The sequence below is a fragment of the Hermetia illucens genome, chromosome 2 (assembly GCF_905115235.1).
Source record: "Hermetia illucens chromosome 2, iHerIll2.2.curated.20191125, whole genome shotgun sequence".
NCBI lineage: Eukaryota > Metazoa > Arthropoda > Insecta > Diptera > Stratiomyidae > Hermetia > Hermetia illucens.
The window spans coordinates 154,238,640-154,255,111 of record NC_051850.1 but is presented as its reverse complement, the minus strand read 5'-3'; the positions used below and the strand labels follow the sequence as shown (position 1 = coordinate 154,255,111).

The window sequence follows — 16,472 nt, the reverse complement described above, 5'->3', positions numbered from 1 at the left end:
AACGTCTCCTTTTTCGAACACATCCAGAAGGCAATGAACGAACATGCTCATGTCAGGTATCCGTCGCGTTTTCTACTTAGTTCCTGGACCTTCTTCGGGCAATGCAAGATAATATGTAACATGTCGTCGGATATAGTAGCAGATTCGGGGGCATAGTCAAGACATACGTTAATCGGAAGTGATGAAAATATTTTTTTTAGCCACCATAGTATACGGTGGAAGGAACTACCTGAGATAATAATTTTGTTCGACACATTTCCCTTGACTCATTTGTTAGTACACTAAATAAGTTTATGAACTCAACGTATCTTTTCAAAAGTATACTTCTTTTACGGACGCCTCCTGTATTCTTTTCCGGTGGCGTTCGTAGCCACGTCGGACTGATTGACCTTTCCTGTCCCTTATAAATAACGCGTTCCTTTCACTAGGGGTAGGTAGGTAGGTATCAGTGGCAGCTCTGAGGAGCCCAATTAGCGCTGTGTTGCGCCGCTTTGATGCCACAAATTCCTAAGACCGTGACTGTTGTTATGAGAGCAGGCAGGCAAAGTCCAGCCGGCTCGGATCTTCAGAGCCATCCCGTAGCATTCACGAAGGAAAGCAGCTCTCCCACTGTCCTGCCAGAAATCTCTCTGGGGTTCCCGAAGAATGGTTTACCCAGTGTCCGTAGTCTGACTCTAGCTGAGCAATCGTAGAAAAAGTGCATCAGGGTTTCCCTTCCTTGTCCGCAGTTCGGCAATGCGAATTTTAGGGTATGCCGAGTCTGATGGCATTGTTTCCCATGAGCTAGTACCCCGTGCAGACCACCGTAATCTTGAGTACATTTCCACACGTCTGGCACAGAAGCTCTCGTGATCGGGCCATGTTATAAGGGGGCCAAATCCTCCTTGACTTGGCACAGCGGGTAAGCCTTCGCCAGCTTAGGAGCGCGTCTGCTAATTAGTGCGAGTAGACTTCACCCTTGGCAGCCTCCAGCGAGACAGCGACTGTATTCACCGAGGGGTTGCCAAGAGCAGAACCCTGCCTGGGCCAATCCGTCAGTCCGCTCATTCCCCTCTGTGTGATCTGTGATCTTGAGCGTGTCGCCCAGATTGTTCTGCGCGTATTTGCACTGCCTCATCAGCCTGGAGGATGTCATCGTTGAGTACAAGCTCTCAATGGCCGTTTGGCTATCAGTCAGAATGGCTATGTTACGCTTGGGGCTGGGATCATGCTCCAGGCATCGACAGACCTCCAGTATCGCAGTACTTCCTCTTGGAATACACAAAACCTGGCGAAACCTGGGAGACCATACGACTCGGAAACGCTGTGTGTATTCGGGAAAACCCCCCGACGTCGAGGGTTTCAGGTTAGGAGTACTATCGGTACTCGCTACACCCAGTTTGACGGCAGTGGATTCCAGGCTGGAAGCCTCTCTGCCGCCTCGCTCAGAGAGGTCCCTGCGGTTGGTTTCAGCACAGTGGTGCTACGGCTGCCACCGAGTGTACTGCTCTCGACTGCTACTGTCCCTGGTTGGATGCCAGCAGTTTGTAGGGAAAAACTTGCGCACAGTGTTGATCAGTACATTTGCCCAGAAAAGAGCCGCATATCAGCTATATGTAGCTTTCATTGCCTTTGCAATAAGCAGTCTACTATCATATTTTGGCCCACTGACATTGGGTAGTATATTTTTGAGGAACCCCAACTGCTACAACGTACTCTCTCGGCCCACCATTGGTCTTCTATCAGAAGAACTTTTCCTTTTTCCCCTTTAGTCCTTTTGCATATAGATACGTAAGATTATAAACAAAGATACATTCTGTAAGGCGGTGAAGGTGATACTAGGAGAAATTTCTGAAGTTTTCTAGTATAGAACCTACTACTCTCTGCAAATTCGAAATATTGACGGCCGCACCGAAAGAGAAGAGGCCATCAAGCGCGAATGTTCGTCGCTCTTCCCGTGCATAGTACGTTGCGAAAGCAAACACTGGGAGATCTATCGAGGCACTTGTAGCAGGTAGAGCAGCGCTGGAGTATACCCTGGGGGATGGTAGGGCTGCAGCTGAGTCTGTGCACAAAAGACCGAGTTCATGTACCATATTATGTGCACCCTATTTCTTGCAAATCTCGCACGGGTTGATGGAAGTAGCGTGGAAGGCGTCGAGGTTTGTTCACTTTTCTCTATAAAAGAGTTGGAAGTGGCAGTCCTCTTTATGAAAGACAAGAAGGCGACAGGATCCGATGGTATCCTGTCGAAGCTATTCAAACTGTTATCCCAACATTGATTACAGCTACTGCTCAAACAGAGGGGCACTTGCACCGATCATGAAGAGAAAGGCGATTCTGGACTACCATGTGCATACCAACCACTTTGTATGCTTGATAGGACCGGGAAAGTGCTCGGAAAACTCATCAGGAGCAGACCTGCTAAAGTGCTATGTGCGGCCGAAGATTTATCCCCAACGCAGTTTCGTTTTAGAGAAATGGAAATCCACACTTAATGCTGTCGTGCGAGCCGTAAATGTGGCTCATCATACGGAGGCACACAACTGCCGAACTCGACGGGTGTAGCTTCTCGAAACGCTGGATGTCAGAAATGCTTTTAATTCCGCAAGGTGAAAAAACATTCTCTGCACATTAGAAAATGCATTCTACGTGCCGAACTATAGTATCTCTTGTAAAAATTTAGGGATCATTCGAAAAACCGCTCCCTGCTCTATGAGACGCAATGGAGAGGAGAATGGAGATCAAGTCGAAGTTAGCGCAGGGACCCATCCTACGACAAACTGCTAAGTCACGACATGCCAAAAAATTCATGGTTGGTTGGCTATTCCGAATGCACTGTTTAACAGGCGCAAAGCAGATTTGGCATATTGAAGTGACGGCTAAGCGGATGGATGAGTGTTTTTGGTTTCAGCTTTGCATTGGAAAAAACAGAAGTAGCCGTCCTGAATATAAAGAGACCCCCCACCTTACCGGTGAGTCGATTATCGAGTCAAAACCAGCGGCTAAATACCTTGTATTAATGCTCGGTACAAAGTAGAGTTTTTTCGAGCAAATAAAATCAGTAGCGGATAAGGCTGCGCTTGGACTTTCGGTCTTGAATCGGTTAATGACAAGCGTTGAGAAATCCTACATCTAGCAGGGGACGTCTTCTAGTGTATGCAGCGCAATTTCTACGGCACGAAGGCATGGTCTGGTGTTCTTGGCAAAGAGGTACCGAGTGTTGTCTTCGTATAGCACTGTCTCAAAACCCGTAGTGCTAGTGATCGCGGGAGTAATTCCCGTTGCCCTTTTTTCTAAGGAGTGTAAAGCCATGTGCAAGGTAGAAGCGTCAATTGAGGTGATTCCTCGGGGGGAACACAGGACGGGCTCTCCCTAGATGGCACTGCCAGAGAGATGCTGAGGAGCGCTGACCGGTGGGCCCATGTTACACATTACGTTCGGATTCTTCTTGTAGCAAAGAAGATAGAGCTCGATCGGTGCGGGGCGGATGGCAGTAGGTAGCTTAAGCTCACAGTTTCCTTTCTCTTCCACCCTCTCGTTGGTGAAATGCCCTTATTTGAAGGCTCCCCAACGCGGAAGAGCGAGAGAACTAGCCCGAAGTAATGTGTCAGAAGTTGTTCAATGTGATGTGACAAACGGTTCCAGGCTAGTTCTTAACCCGAAGGCATACCGTTGCGGGAGTCTGTGTTTAAACGCGTCCACCTACATTATCCCAAAAAAAGGCGTATCTTCATCTCAGAAACCTCGGTGAACTAGCCAACCATCCAAGTTTCTTACGGATCTCGAGAACAGTTTCTCCCACCAACGAAATACTGAAACATGTATACTAGCCTTAGAAGGTAGACATAAAAAATTCGGGGTTGGAGAGTCAAGCCGAATTAAACTTTTCGCAATTATTTTTGATGTTAAGTAGAACACTACCTTAGTAGGTAATGTGATATCATATCACTTTTTGAAACAGGTGATATTACAAAGCAATATCAGGTGATATTACAAAGTAATAGCACAAATTTAACCGTACATATGATATTACATTAAATATTAACGTTCAACAGCCCATAGTACCAAATATTACTTATTACGAGTATAATTTGGCATGCATTTATTACGTTCAAAACGTAACGAATACGGTAACACCAAATAAGTATCATTGAAGAAGGAATGGATCTTTCATGCAAGATGGAAACTACAAAAGATCAAAATAATAATAATAATCGTTGGCGCAACAATCCATATTGGATCATGGCCTTGAAGTGTGTTAGAGCACTTCATTCAACACCGTAACGGTACACTAGGAGGCAATGTGGTCAGCATTGCGCTCGCCAGAGATTATTACCCTGATTTGACTCAGGTACTCATTCACAGCTGAGTCGACTGGTATCCGACGTCAAATCACGATGCAAATTCCACTGCCACCAGTGAGATTTGAACCGCGACCTTCCGTATGACAGCCTAGTGCTCTAACCAATGAGCTATCCCGACACAAAGATCAAAAGAAGAAGAAAAGTAATGATATAAGATAAAAGTAGAATAGTTTCATATGCTATCTTTGCATGGCATGATTAAAGTTTGCCTATCAAACTCAAAATCACAATCACCTTTTCACATCAAAGCTGGCCAAGGGAACTGATTCGCAATTGATAGTGCCTATCAGCGCTAGATAGTCTCCTCGGCCACTTGTACTAGGAAATATTACGTAGACCAACGCTAAAAAGCAGCCAATATTTTTCTAATCGGTAACATTACAATCTATAGCTAGCCAAGAATCTGCATTCGCATGCACCCGAAATCATTTTCCAACCCAAAACCAGCCCGAAACTAGTTCAAAAGCCAACCCAAGAGCCAACCTAAAGCAAGCCCAAAGCCAACGCAAAAACCATCCAAAAGCCAGCCCGAAGCCAGCCCAAAATTAGCCTGAAGTCAATCCAAAGTAAGCCCAAAACAAAAAACATGCCAAAAACCAGCGCAAAACAAGGTCGAAGCCAACCTAACATAAACTAAAAGCCAACCTGAAAACAGATCGAAAGTCAACCGGAAGTCAGCCAAAAACCAGCCTATCGCAAATCCAGTCAGTCCGAAACCACTCCAAAAGTCAGCCAAAAGCCAGCCCGATACTCGACAACTTTTGTAATGGGATGATGTTCTGTAATATGATGGTGCTAGGTAATGTGATGATCCTAGGCAATGCGATGGTGATAGATAATGCAATGATGCTTGATAACGCGATGATATTTCATGATGCGGTAATGGTCGGTGGGGTTGTAATGTTTGGATTGCCCTTGGTGATAGTAATGTAATATCATACTTCAAGGTGATATTACTTTTGAAATATTACATACACCACCTACCCATCTCTACTGTCAAGATTTTGTTCCCGAAGACATTATGATAATCTGCTCCGGCAACCAGGTCTACCATTAACACAATGGCGTCTTCATCTCATCCTGTCTGCTTAAAAAAATACATCTTCTTCTGCCAATCCGAATTTAATTATCCTTGAAATTGCGTTTGAGGTCATCTGTAGCTGCCTATCTTCTGGATGATGACGGTATTAATCTAACACGGGGGTCTCGTCAAAATTTCAATTTCCTACCCAGAGTATGTTATACATTCAAAAACATCCAATTATACCTTATAAAGGATGGGCTCCAACTTAATCTCACGTCCTTAAGCAAACCTCCCCATAAAGGTAAATACTCTTTGCGGATTAATATAAATCACAGAATTTTTGGGAACGTATCAAACCGAGAAAGTCAATACCATTTCAGTTACATTTTTCTCATTTCCGAGACAACTTACTCCCACGTCACGTTCGTGGTTGTACATATTTGCTGCCTATTGCAATTGAGATTATATTTATTTTTCCCTCAAAAGGACTGCTAGGAAATATGTACATAGCTACATTCCAAGCCGAAAGGAAACTCAAAGAGCAACCAATAAAAATAACGCAATAAATATCAAAGTGTAATTTTATTTATCGCAACCTCATAAAATGCTCTGCGTTATGTTGATTTATATCCGTGGAATGTGCAATAAAAGCATTCGGTACTTGAATTTCATGACTATTCATCTAGTAATGTTCCTTGATTTATAGGTGGATTTAGTCAGCAAGTTGCTTAGAGGATATTTCATCAACAATAATTTTATGAACGAAACTGTATACTGCAGGATAGGTGTCGACAGGAATGATATACATAGTGTAAGCAACATGAATCCACTGAGGTTGGACCAAGTCTTTGAAACAGTCAGAGAGCAAACAGATATTATTAGCGTAGCCGAGGTGTCTGATGAGAGTTTCATGATCCACTGAACCCCATTACTCTTCCAGGACAAGGCAGCAAGCAGAACGTCACTGACAACAGAAAGGAATAGTATCGATGGCGAAATGCAACCCTGGTGGACACCGCATTGGATATCAAATTCCTCTAAGATGTCACCTCGATGCAGTACGTTACAGAAGGCGCAATCATATGTTACTCCGATTATAGTTCCTCCAGCATAACCCTCCTGAACAGAGCACTACATTGCAGAAAGAAAATGAGCAGTGATAAACAGCTTTGCGGGGAGACCGTCAAGCCCAGTTGCTTTATTCCGTTTGATTACATTGATTGCCAAGATGATTTCACTTCTATTTGAAGGAGCAGTCCGTATCCGCATCCAGTTTACCCGAGATATGCTGAACTTCAACGGGTATCCAGCTGCTTGTCACCGTCGAATGTTCCTTTCCTCAGAAGCTTTCGGATCACATTTCATTTCTTTCGGTTCTGGAGCTGTTGCTGTCTGCGGCAGTTTCTGCTTCCCTCAACCTCCTTGATGTAGTGACGCATACTACAGTGAACTTTCTGGGATTTCTCATGCTGTCGGAGCTCTATCGGTTCACCCTCACCATCACTTGCAGCAATCAATAGAGCTGGTAGCTTCCGAAAGAAAAAAAATATTTTTAATGGTTACGCAGCACTCATCAATATACTCAGGCCGATTACTTCTGGTATCTGCCATCTGATCAGCAAGATAGCTCTCCCAATATCGATCAACAGTTAGTGCCTCTCTTATTAGATTCATCCAAAAGGAAACTTTTAAATTTACTGCTGATTGTAATGTGGTCAATCTACTTGCCCAAAGTTGTTCGTTTGTTACGACCCAACTGACCTTATACCAAATCCTGTGCTCAAACAATGTGTCAGCAATGACGAGGCGGTGGTAGCTGCGAAAATTCACAAAACCGTGAGATAACCCTGGCATTTAGATCCCCGACCATGATCAGAATGTCATGTTAGGACCGCATTTAATATCTCACAGAAGGCCTCCTTCTCTTTCTTCAAAGGTCTCTGTTCCTCATTCTGGACCTGTATCTTGCAGTTAGTACCCTGTCTAAAAAACAGCTCTCAAATGATGTGTTTCCGCCTTGCGATTGCCGTAAGCATTAACCTAACACCGAATTCCCGCCTACTTCCGCTAGGCTTTCCAGAGGACAAAAGCGCGGTGCCGAAACATAGGGAGAAGAATGCTCTGCAGAATCTCACCATCTAATTTCCTTTTACTCCGAGATCTCCAGCCTGTTACGCTTGAAGCCACGCAAAAGTTGGAGAAAAACGAGGGTCTGGACAATGGTATCGAGGAGCACATGAACGTTCCAAAAACAAATTCGTGTCTTAATATAATAGCCAAATGTCGTTACCGACAAGTCCTCCTTTTCCGAGGCATGAATAACGTTTGTATGAAAATAAAAAAACCAAATCTACAGGTCGCTAACTCATAGACTGAAGATAAAGTGTAGATAATTTATTTTGCTGAACGTGCAACATATGCACCTGAAATTCAACCATCACATTCGTTGACTGGCGGATGCTTCCTCACGCAGATGTCTCATGCTTCTTCATTACAGGATTGACACGTACCATCTTGGATAATTCCCATTCTGAACATTTGTCCTACTAGTGAATTATGGCCAGTCAGAATGCCCACAATACTTCTGAAAGTCTTCCTGCTTTTCGACTGGATAAACTTTGCAGTATGTTTGTTTGGTTCTGACAGGAAAAGTTTGGTGTGTTTAGCAACATTTAGGCTATGAAAAGCGTATTCCCAGTTTTTGATAGCAGCATCGGCCAATGCTACTGACACCAAAATTGCTGGTTCCGGTCTGGGGATGGGGAAAGTTGAAACCTCTTCTGCTAAAGCATTCGAGATTTCATTTCCCTCTACACCACAATGACCAGGTATCCAGAGTAATTCCACCGTATTGAATCTAGAAATAGAGTTCAATCGGTTTCTACATTAATAATAATCGTTGGCACAACAATCCATATTGGATCAGGGCCTTGAAGTGTGTTAGAGCACTTCATTCAAGACCGTAACGGTACACTACAGTACACTGTAGGAGGCAATGTGGTCAGCATTGCGCTCGCCCGAGATTATTACCCTGATTTGACTCAGGTACTCATTCACAGCTGAGTCGACAGGTGTCCGACGTCAAATCACGATACAAACCCCACTGCCATCAGTGAGATTTGAACCGCGACCCTCCGTACGACAGCCTTGTGCTCTAACCACTCAGCTATCCGGACACACATTCCTGAACGAATTTTGAAGTGATCAAAGCACTATTCAACGCTAGCAATGCAGCTTAACTATCGTTACAGACTGCAATGCTGCTGGCCTTTAACCATATATATTTTCCCAAAAGAAAAGCCCACTTCTCGTTTTTATTCAAGAGGTAGATTCCTGCTCCTGAACCCTGTTCTGCTTTTGAGCCACAGGTGTAGAAGACATCAATATATCCTAAGACGTATTCTTTTGGTTAGCCATTTCAAGATAACTCCATATCTTCTATCAAACAGATGTACGGGGATTTGAGAACCGGAAGCCATTGCAAAACCAAGATTTAGGTCTCCCATGAACTCTTCCAATACTCTGTACCCAACCCCTCCTCGTCCATTGTTTTCCCATAGGAATTCCCATGAGGAATGCATTCAGAGCTGGACCAGATGTGGTGCTCATGGGACCGGTGATACCCAGACACACAGTTCTTTGCAGTGTGGCTAGTTTACAGCGAAAACCTTTTGTATCATCTCAACCCACCACACTACGGCTGCATAAGCGAAAATCGGGCTAATGATAGTGACATACATCCACATTACTACCTGAGGCCTAAGTCCCCATGTCGAGGCAAATATCCGGCTACACAGCCCATAAGAAACTTCTTGTTTAGAATAACTCCCAGATATTTCTCTTCTTCGGAAAGGTGAAGCGTTGCACCCCTCATCTCTGCAGCTAATAACATTATGGTTTTATTCGGATTTACTGAAAGTCCATGCCTGAGATACCAACTGTCAATCAAATCAACGCCTCGTGTATTTCAACTCCCCATTTCAAGATCTCAACCAAGAGCTAGCATAGTCACGTCATCCGCGTAAGCTTAAACCTGTATTGGCAGATTTTGCAGTTCGCATACTAGTGAGTTGATCAGTATACTCCACAGAAGCAGCGATAACACACCTCCTTGAGGGCAGCCTTTCGTCGCTTGCGTTGTTAGGTAGGGATCAACACTCACCTAAGCACACAGCAATCTCTGCATTATCATAGCGTAAATCCACTTTATTAGAGTTTCGTCAACACTATGCTCTCTGGCGGCATCACAGAGCTTTTGATAGGGTGCACAGTCAAAAGCCCCTTCAATGTATACGAACACCCCCACCGCGTACTTACCCTTCAGAATTGCATTCTCTATCTTTGAAACCAAAAAGTGAACTCACAGGACTTTCCACGTTGGTAAGTATGTTGGTTTTCATTCAGTGGGTGCGACCTTAGCGCCTTCTCGCGAATGTGACGCTCAACCAGTCTTTCCATATATTTCAGCGAAAATGATGTTAAACTGATTTGCCTGAAGTTCTTTGGAATAGAATAGTCATCTTTCCCAGCCTTTGGTATGAAGACTACCTCCACCTTCCGCCAAGAGGAAGGCACGTAGCCCAAAGCAAGACATCCTCGAAAAATATTTCTTAAAAGTTGCTCTACGCGCTCCATACCCTCGTTAGCATTGCTGGGTAGATGCCATCCATACCAGGTGCTTTGAAGTGTGCAAATGATAGGATAGAAGCTTTCGCTTTTTCATTGGTAACAACCGCTCTCGCAGTGTCCCAATTCCCTTTGCAATACCTTCGTGTTGAAGGGTTTGCAGAAACCGGCAATTCACTTCTTTCCACTTCTAAGACCTGTGTGGCGACCCGGGTGGTGTACTTCTAAGAGAGTCTGTATAGACTCAACTCTGGAGTTCGAGCAACTACCTTCCGGTTTTCTAAGAGAGTCCAATTTGGCCGATTTATACTTATTAAGGACTCTGCACAACCAGGAAGTCTCCCCTTCACCTTCCAGTTCCTCACAGTATGCTCTAAAACAGTCTCGTTTCGAGCGTTTTACGAGCCTCTTATATTCGCGGTCTGGGTTCCGGAAGTTTAGCCAGTCTTCATCTTTATTGCTTTTGCAAGCACGATTTAGAAATCGTCCAGTTGATTTCCTGAGCCTCTGCAGTTCTTGGTTACCCAATGGAGCCGTTTTACCACGTTGGCTACGAGAAACAGGGAAAGCCTCTTCAAAGTACTCTAAAAGTGTGCGATTCAGAGTTTTCAATTGATCTTCTATCGCGAAATTAGTCCTTAGTCACCTAGGGAGCTCAACTTTGTCGCCAAGAAGTTCATTGAACTTTGTCCAATCCGTCTGTCTTTGTATTAAAGGTTGTTTGCTTGCAATAGTGAGACTAAATTCTAAGTAACGGTGATCTGAAAGTAAGACTTCATCTAGTACTCGCCAGTTTCTAATCAACTCTAACAACTTTGAAGTGCAGATTGTTAGGTCAATTACTTCAGCTCTTCTTGGCCCCACGAACGTAGGAGCGCACCCTACGTTCGCGGTCATCAGACCAGCTGAAGTGATAAAATCAAACAGCTTCTCTCTTCTTGGATTCCATTTGCTACCTCCTGAGCGTTCGCATGAAAACCTATTAAAAGTTCAACGCCACTTGATTCTGCATACACTACTAGCTCTCTTAGTTCTTGCGTCGGCGGAGGGCACAAAGAATCATAGGAGAAGTAAGCAGACGCAATTATGACGTTTCTCCTCTAACCATTAACCTTATATTTTAGGTTGACCGCAACAAGGTCCTGGGAACAGAATTGTCTCAGCATGGTTGCCTCTAACAATTTTGACATCACAACGCAAGCCCTCGATCTTGAGGATCTTTCATCGAAGAAAATCCTAGTTCTCTTGACTGATCCAATACCACAGATTCTGTTAAACCGAACCCATGGCTCTTGAACCAGAAATATAGAAGGACAGTCTTGCAACTTTGCCAGCCTTGCCGCCGGTAGATAGGAGGAAGCTTTGGCATGCTGCAGGTTAATTTGACTAAATCTTATGTTTGTAGCCATAAGTGCAATCTAATATGAAAACCGCCGCTAATTGAAAAGTCTGCTGCATTCAGTCTGAATCTCACCGGGTGTAACGCTAGTCCTCACCTTCCGATGAAATTTTGCGCTTCCTTGCGTCCGATTCCTCTGGATGTCGCCACACTTAGTGGTGTAGTAACATTCATGTCGTCATTCCCAAGAAACTTCGCCTTCTTTCGCAGTGCCTTCCGTTATCGTTGGGAGCCTTTTCAGGTTCACTGTGCCCGGCTGCATGGATCTGTTTCCACATACCGGGATTGGACCAGTTGCGTCCACATTATCAGCTTCCCTTTCTTCTGTTTTTCCTGGTACAGGCAGAGGAGAAGTTTCTGACAGGCAAGCCTGCAGTCCCTCCTCCTTTGCGGCTCAAGTTTCTTTCTGCCCAGCCTTCGTCTCCCCTCTTTTAGAAGAATTAGACAACAATTTCACCGACAGACCGACTGTAGTCAGATTTTCAGTTCCTTTCATTAAAGGATTTTCTGTAGTATCATTTTTGGCTGACTGCGCCGTAGATACCGGGTGTAGGTTTTACACTGAAATGGAGACTCTGTCTTCCACAGATTTCTCCGTGGGGAACACGAATTTCATGAGGCCTCCAAAATTCGTGTCTTAGCCACGACCTGATTTCTTAAAGTCGCGGGTGAATTCGAAGTCTGTGACTTCTTATCACTTGTAGAGTTACAATCCTTTGTTTCCATCTTCATGTGTTTTTGGACACCTTTAGTGTAGTAGTAAACTACCACAAGCTCCCCCACCACGCTAAGGTGGTGTCCGAGGGTGAGTCTGACTAACTTACTTATATCCTGACACCGTCCATGCGCCAAGAACTCTTGCCCATTTCTCGACAGGAGCGGGGCCCGTGCTGCCGCGTTGACTGAGGAGGACGACCTAGCATTTGTTCGCGGCTCATTGTTCCTCAATCCGATTGTTTTATTTTCAATGTATTGGCTGTCTGTATATACCATAGCGGAGTTTCTGAAAGAAAAGTATTTACATGAGCACATATTTACACATAAACTGGTGTGCATCTATCCACCATCTGAAGTCGTGCTTGATGGAAGGTCTGGTCATTTCCCATGGACCAAAAGGTCCTCAGTGCGCTTCGTAACGAACTTAGAAATCCTTCAATTGATTGGGATGTTCCTCAACTTACGAGGCCGCATGCAAGGTCTTTTCAAGGATTCCGATAGGTGCCATTAGGTTTTCTCTGTTCAGCAAGTTAGGAGAGTCTCTAACAAGAGCAAGGATACGAGCTGAAAACCGTTGGAAGAAAATCACATTGTCCATTAAAATGTTCTCTATAAAAGGATTCAACTTGGCATATCCAGATCGCAGCTTGATATATTGTGATATATTTTCCAAATGTGTAATCTATGGGAAAACATTCCAAAGATTCCAATGGAGTGCGCCATACCAGAACTAGTTGGCTTATCTCATCCAATAAGCCATACGACTGTCACAGAATAGATATATGACCGCAATTTAATGGAGTGCATCTCATAGCATGGCTCCCAAACAACCAATCAATTTTCAGCCATCTTATAAAAGCCACAAATCATCATTTTATGTCCCCCAGGACTACTCCTTATTTAATGCCATTCCGAACGTAATAAATTGAAAAATTGTCGACTCTGACAATAAAGATAAAGGAAACATAAAATCAATCTAGGATTATTGGTAAAATTTCCACTGTGACAAAGGGAGCCTCACAAGATTGCTGAATTGCTTTTCAGCCAGTTTCCAGTTTTACCTTGAACATAATTAATCTAAACACTGACTTTTCTCAATATTACAGAAGTCAACTGTCTATTTGCTCCGAACCCACCACAACGATTCGTCAACTTTCTGGTCAATCCAGTCTGGAACCGTGTGTCCTCGAAGAAAGTCCTGAATTGGAAGAAAGTCAACATTTGGAGGAAACTGCCTCGGGGCCGTCAACATCATTACAAACAAAAATAGAGGAGGACATCGCAATTGAAAACAGTCAAGATTGCTTGGTACATGCGAATCTGAAAAAGTCAAGGCCGAACTCCTTGATTTTGGATGCTTCAGGTGAAAATTCGAAAAGTTCAAAAGCCATTGAGGCTAAGAAGTTCTTATATCGAAGTCGTTCCTCTCGAACTTTCTATCGACCGAAACCACGTCTAATCAACGAATACGATCCGATTTATTTCATAAGTACAGACGGGAGTATACGCACTAGGCCTTATGATAAAGACGAAGAATTATATGATTCCTTGCAAGTCATTAATGAACGCCGGAGCAAAATCTTAACGACGACAACCACTACGACCACAAGCACCATATCCTCTGATATAATAGAGTCATCTGGGGAAAATTGCATACTGGAAGCCAGCAATACTTTGGAGGAGTTTGATGAAGATAATAAATCACTCGAATCGCTGTCAGATGCCGCTACTTCGATGGTAGATCCAAAAACTCAAGATAAAAGTGTAGCGCCACCGCTTGAGGAAAAGGACATAGTACTCGTTCATAATGCAATGCTTCTCGAAAATGATGAATGTAGCAAGCATGACGCTACCAAGACGGTCCTTAACCCAACCTCACCTGCCGGAGGCAAGTCTGAGCTGATAGAGAACAAATGCGAGGAGCATGGCCAAGAAACGACTGAAAATGAAGTCCTTGATACTCGGATCATTATGGAGGCGGATGCTGAGTAGTAACCCTCGCCGCTGATGCATCATTATTCCGAGCTGAATGACTGGATACTCATCACTGTTCCCGTCTAAACGCGAATATAACCGACTGTTAACGGCCACCAGGGTAAAGTAAACTTTTGTATTTCTCATTCTTAGGCATCGTGGTTCAACCTGCCTCCAGGACGAGAGGGTTTTTCTGCATTGCGTCGAATAATGAAAACATTAACAATTCCGAATATTCCCCGCAATATTAAAACAGTGAAGCAAGAGGCGAGTTTTAAACTGTGCGGAAGATACAATGTAAAACCAAATTTCTATACGTTTAGACAGCAACTAACTCTGAGATATTGCACCTGAACACGCGATACGCCTTTTCGTATTCTGCACAACAATAAATGATAGGGTTAGGAGTTATTGTGATCCAGATGAGGCTTATAATTACATGTACTCGTGCTAATTCGTTCACCTCTTTACCATGAAATCATGCACCGCCTCGGATTTTTGCCAAATTCATTTTCGGATAATATGCAAAACAGTATCTTATTGAATTATACAAAGTCGTAATTAAAGATTTCGCAGCGTTTCCTGAGAAGAGACTCTTTTGTCCAGTTTCTATGGCTGAAATGTTTGAAAGGAAGCGTGTTAACGGCAGCTAGATGGGAGAATGCCAGCATGAATCCCTGGACCGTAGAAATGCTTCCCCTTTCTTTCCAATGTGAATTTAATCAAAAGCAATGTTAATTAGCAATCCCGATTTTAAAATGTGCTAAATTCCTTATTGATGGCTATTTTTACCTGCAAATAATATACAAATCAATGGTTAACAGGAACATACCCTACCTAGAACTAAGCAAACTACTTTCAATATATGAAATTGAAGCGAAACTCCATAAATGGTTTCCTTTTGAAGATTTTTGTAGAAGGCGAACTTGCAGATATTTCAATATTCGATTTTCACACAGTAAAAGTATCTACATTATTCCGCGTGTGCGCTGTATCAAAACAGGTAAACTAATGTGTGTAAAATGTTGTTATGAACGCATTATTAGCTTTAAGGAAGTGAAGTAGCAATTGACCCTTTGGGACTTTTCCCGCAAGCACAGGTTCAACCCTAAAGTGTATGTAACGTGGAATTAACGAGTAAAGTGTTATTTCTTATTGTAGTATTGTAATAAATGAGTGTTTGTAATGACAATGTTAAAATGTTGATTATATGTTAAGAGGAAAATGTTCAAAAGATAAATGTGTTATCAGAATAGATAATTTAAAATAAAAGGAGTGTTTTTAAAAGTAAGCCGCTAGTATTATATACTTTCTCAAAGACAGTGATATGTTACAACCCTGTAATCCATAACAGGAACGTGAGCAATACCTATTGGTGTAAAACCTACGATTCTACTACTCGATTCTACTCTCTCTCGATTGAACGAATTAATAGATAACTTGTGGAAGAGCCTTCGAAACGCAAGCTGTACCAACATTAACAGTTTTACTAGGAAACCCTATCTCCACCTCCACGTAAGTCCAAAAAAAGGATATACTGTACCAACTGATCCTCCAGGTTGAGAGTTAGGTAGGGCTGAGAATCCTACAAGGAGAATCAGGATAACATAGAAAGTGCACTCCCTATACAGAATAGGAGCGACCAAGCAGCTAGCGGACACCCTATCCTAATATGAGGTTGATGTCACAGCGTTACAAGAGGCGCTGGACAGGGACAGGGTTCCTGAAGAAGCAACGACACTGTATATTATAGTGGTCATCCAGTAAACTATGTCCTCGGAGCAGGCTTCCTAATCAGCCAAAAAACCAAACCTCTTATTATTGGCTTCAACATAAGTGAACAGCTATGCACTCTGCACTTGGCGGCCTGGTCTGATTATGCTTCAGGTTAAAGTTGCATAATTCGGCAAGTTCTCATATGACCTCCTCTCGGTGATCGCTGGCTACCGTCTTTGGACGGGCGAAAAGTGTGTAGGGCCGGGCTGGGCCTAGGCTCATCCAACTGACGAGGATCTGTTTGTGTGCTGGTCATGTGTTACGGGCAAGTGAATCTGGCGGGGAGTGAGCTGAAACAGCAGCCCGGCGATCGTCCTCCCTCCATTGGAGGTGCTAAAAGGACCCCAAACCAAAATGGAACAGAATACGCTGCTGTGTGGCTTATGGGGAGGTTGGTCTTTAGTATGCGAACTCCGAATACCTTGGGCACCTTCAATTTCAAACAAGTCTCTTACCCTGATGGTCGAACTAGCCAAGGTGGACATTCTTCCCGGACTACTCGTGGGACCAAAACACGGAATCAATTAAAAAAAATTAAACAAATCGAAGAGGGAAAAGAGATGGTGATGCAGGTGCATCATCGAAGAAGAGCCACTGACATCCAGCCAGG

At 43.6% G+C, this 16,472-nt stretch overlaps 1 protein-coding gene across 2 annotated transcripts in view; it reads left to right on the top strand.

The window, feature by feature from the left end:
- The window catches only part of LOC119650372, a 165,026-nt gene extending 149,663 nt beyond the window's left edge, over positions 1-15,363 (top strand). For both annotated transcript variants that reach the window (XM_038053104.1, XM_038053103.1), the window contains one exon: positions 13,219-15,363. In XM_038053104.1, the coding sequence (XP_037909032.1) occupies positions 13,219-14,104 (886 nt within the window). In that variant the 3' untranslated portion in view covers positions 14,105-15,363. The remainder of the gene's footprint in view (positions 1-13,218) is intronic.
- The last annotated feature ends 1,109 nt before the right edge of the window (positions 15,364-16,472 follow it).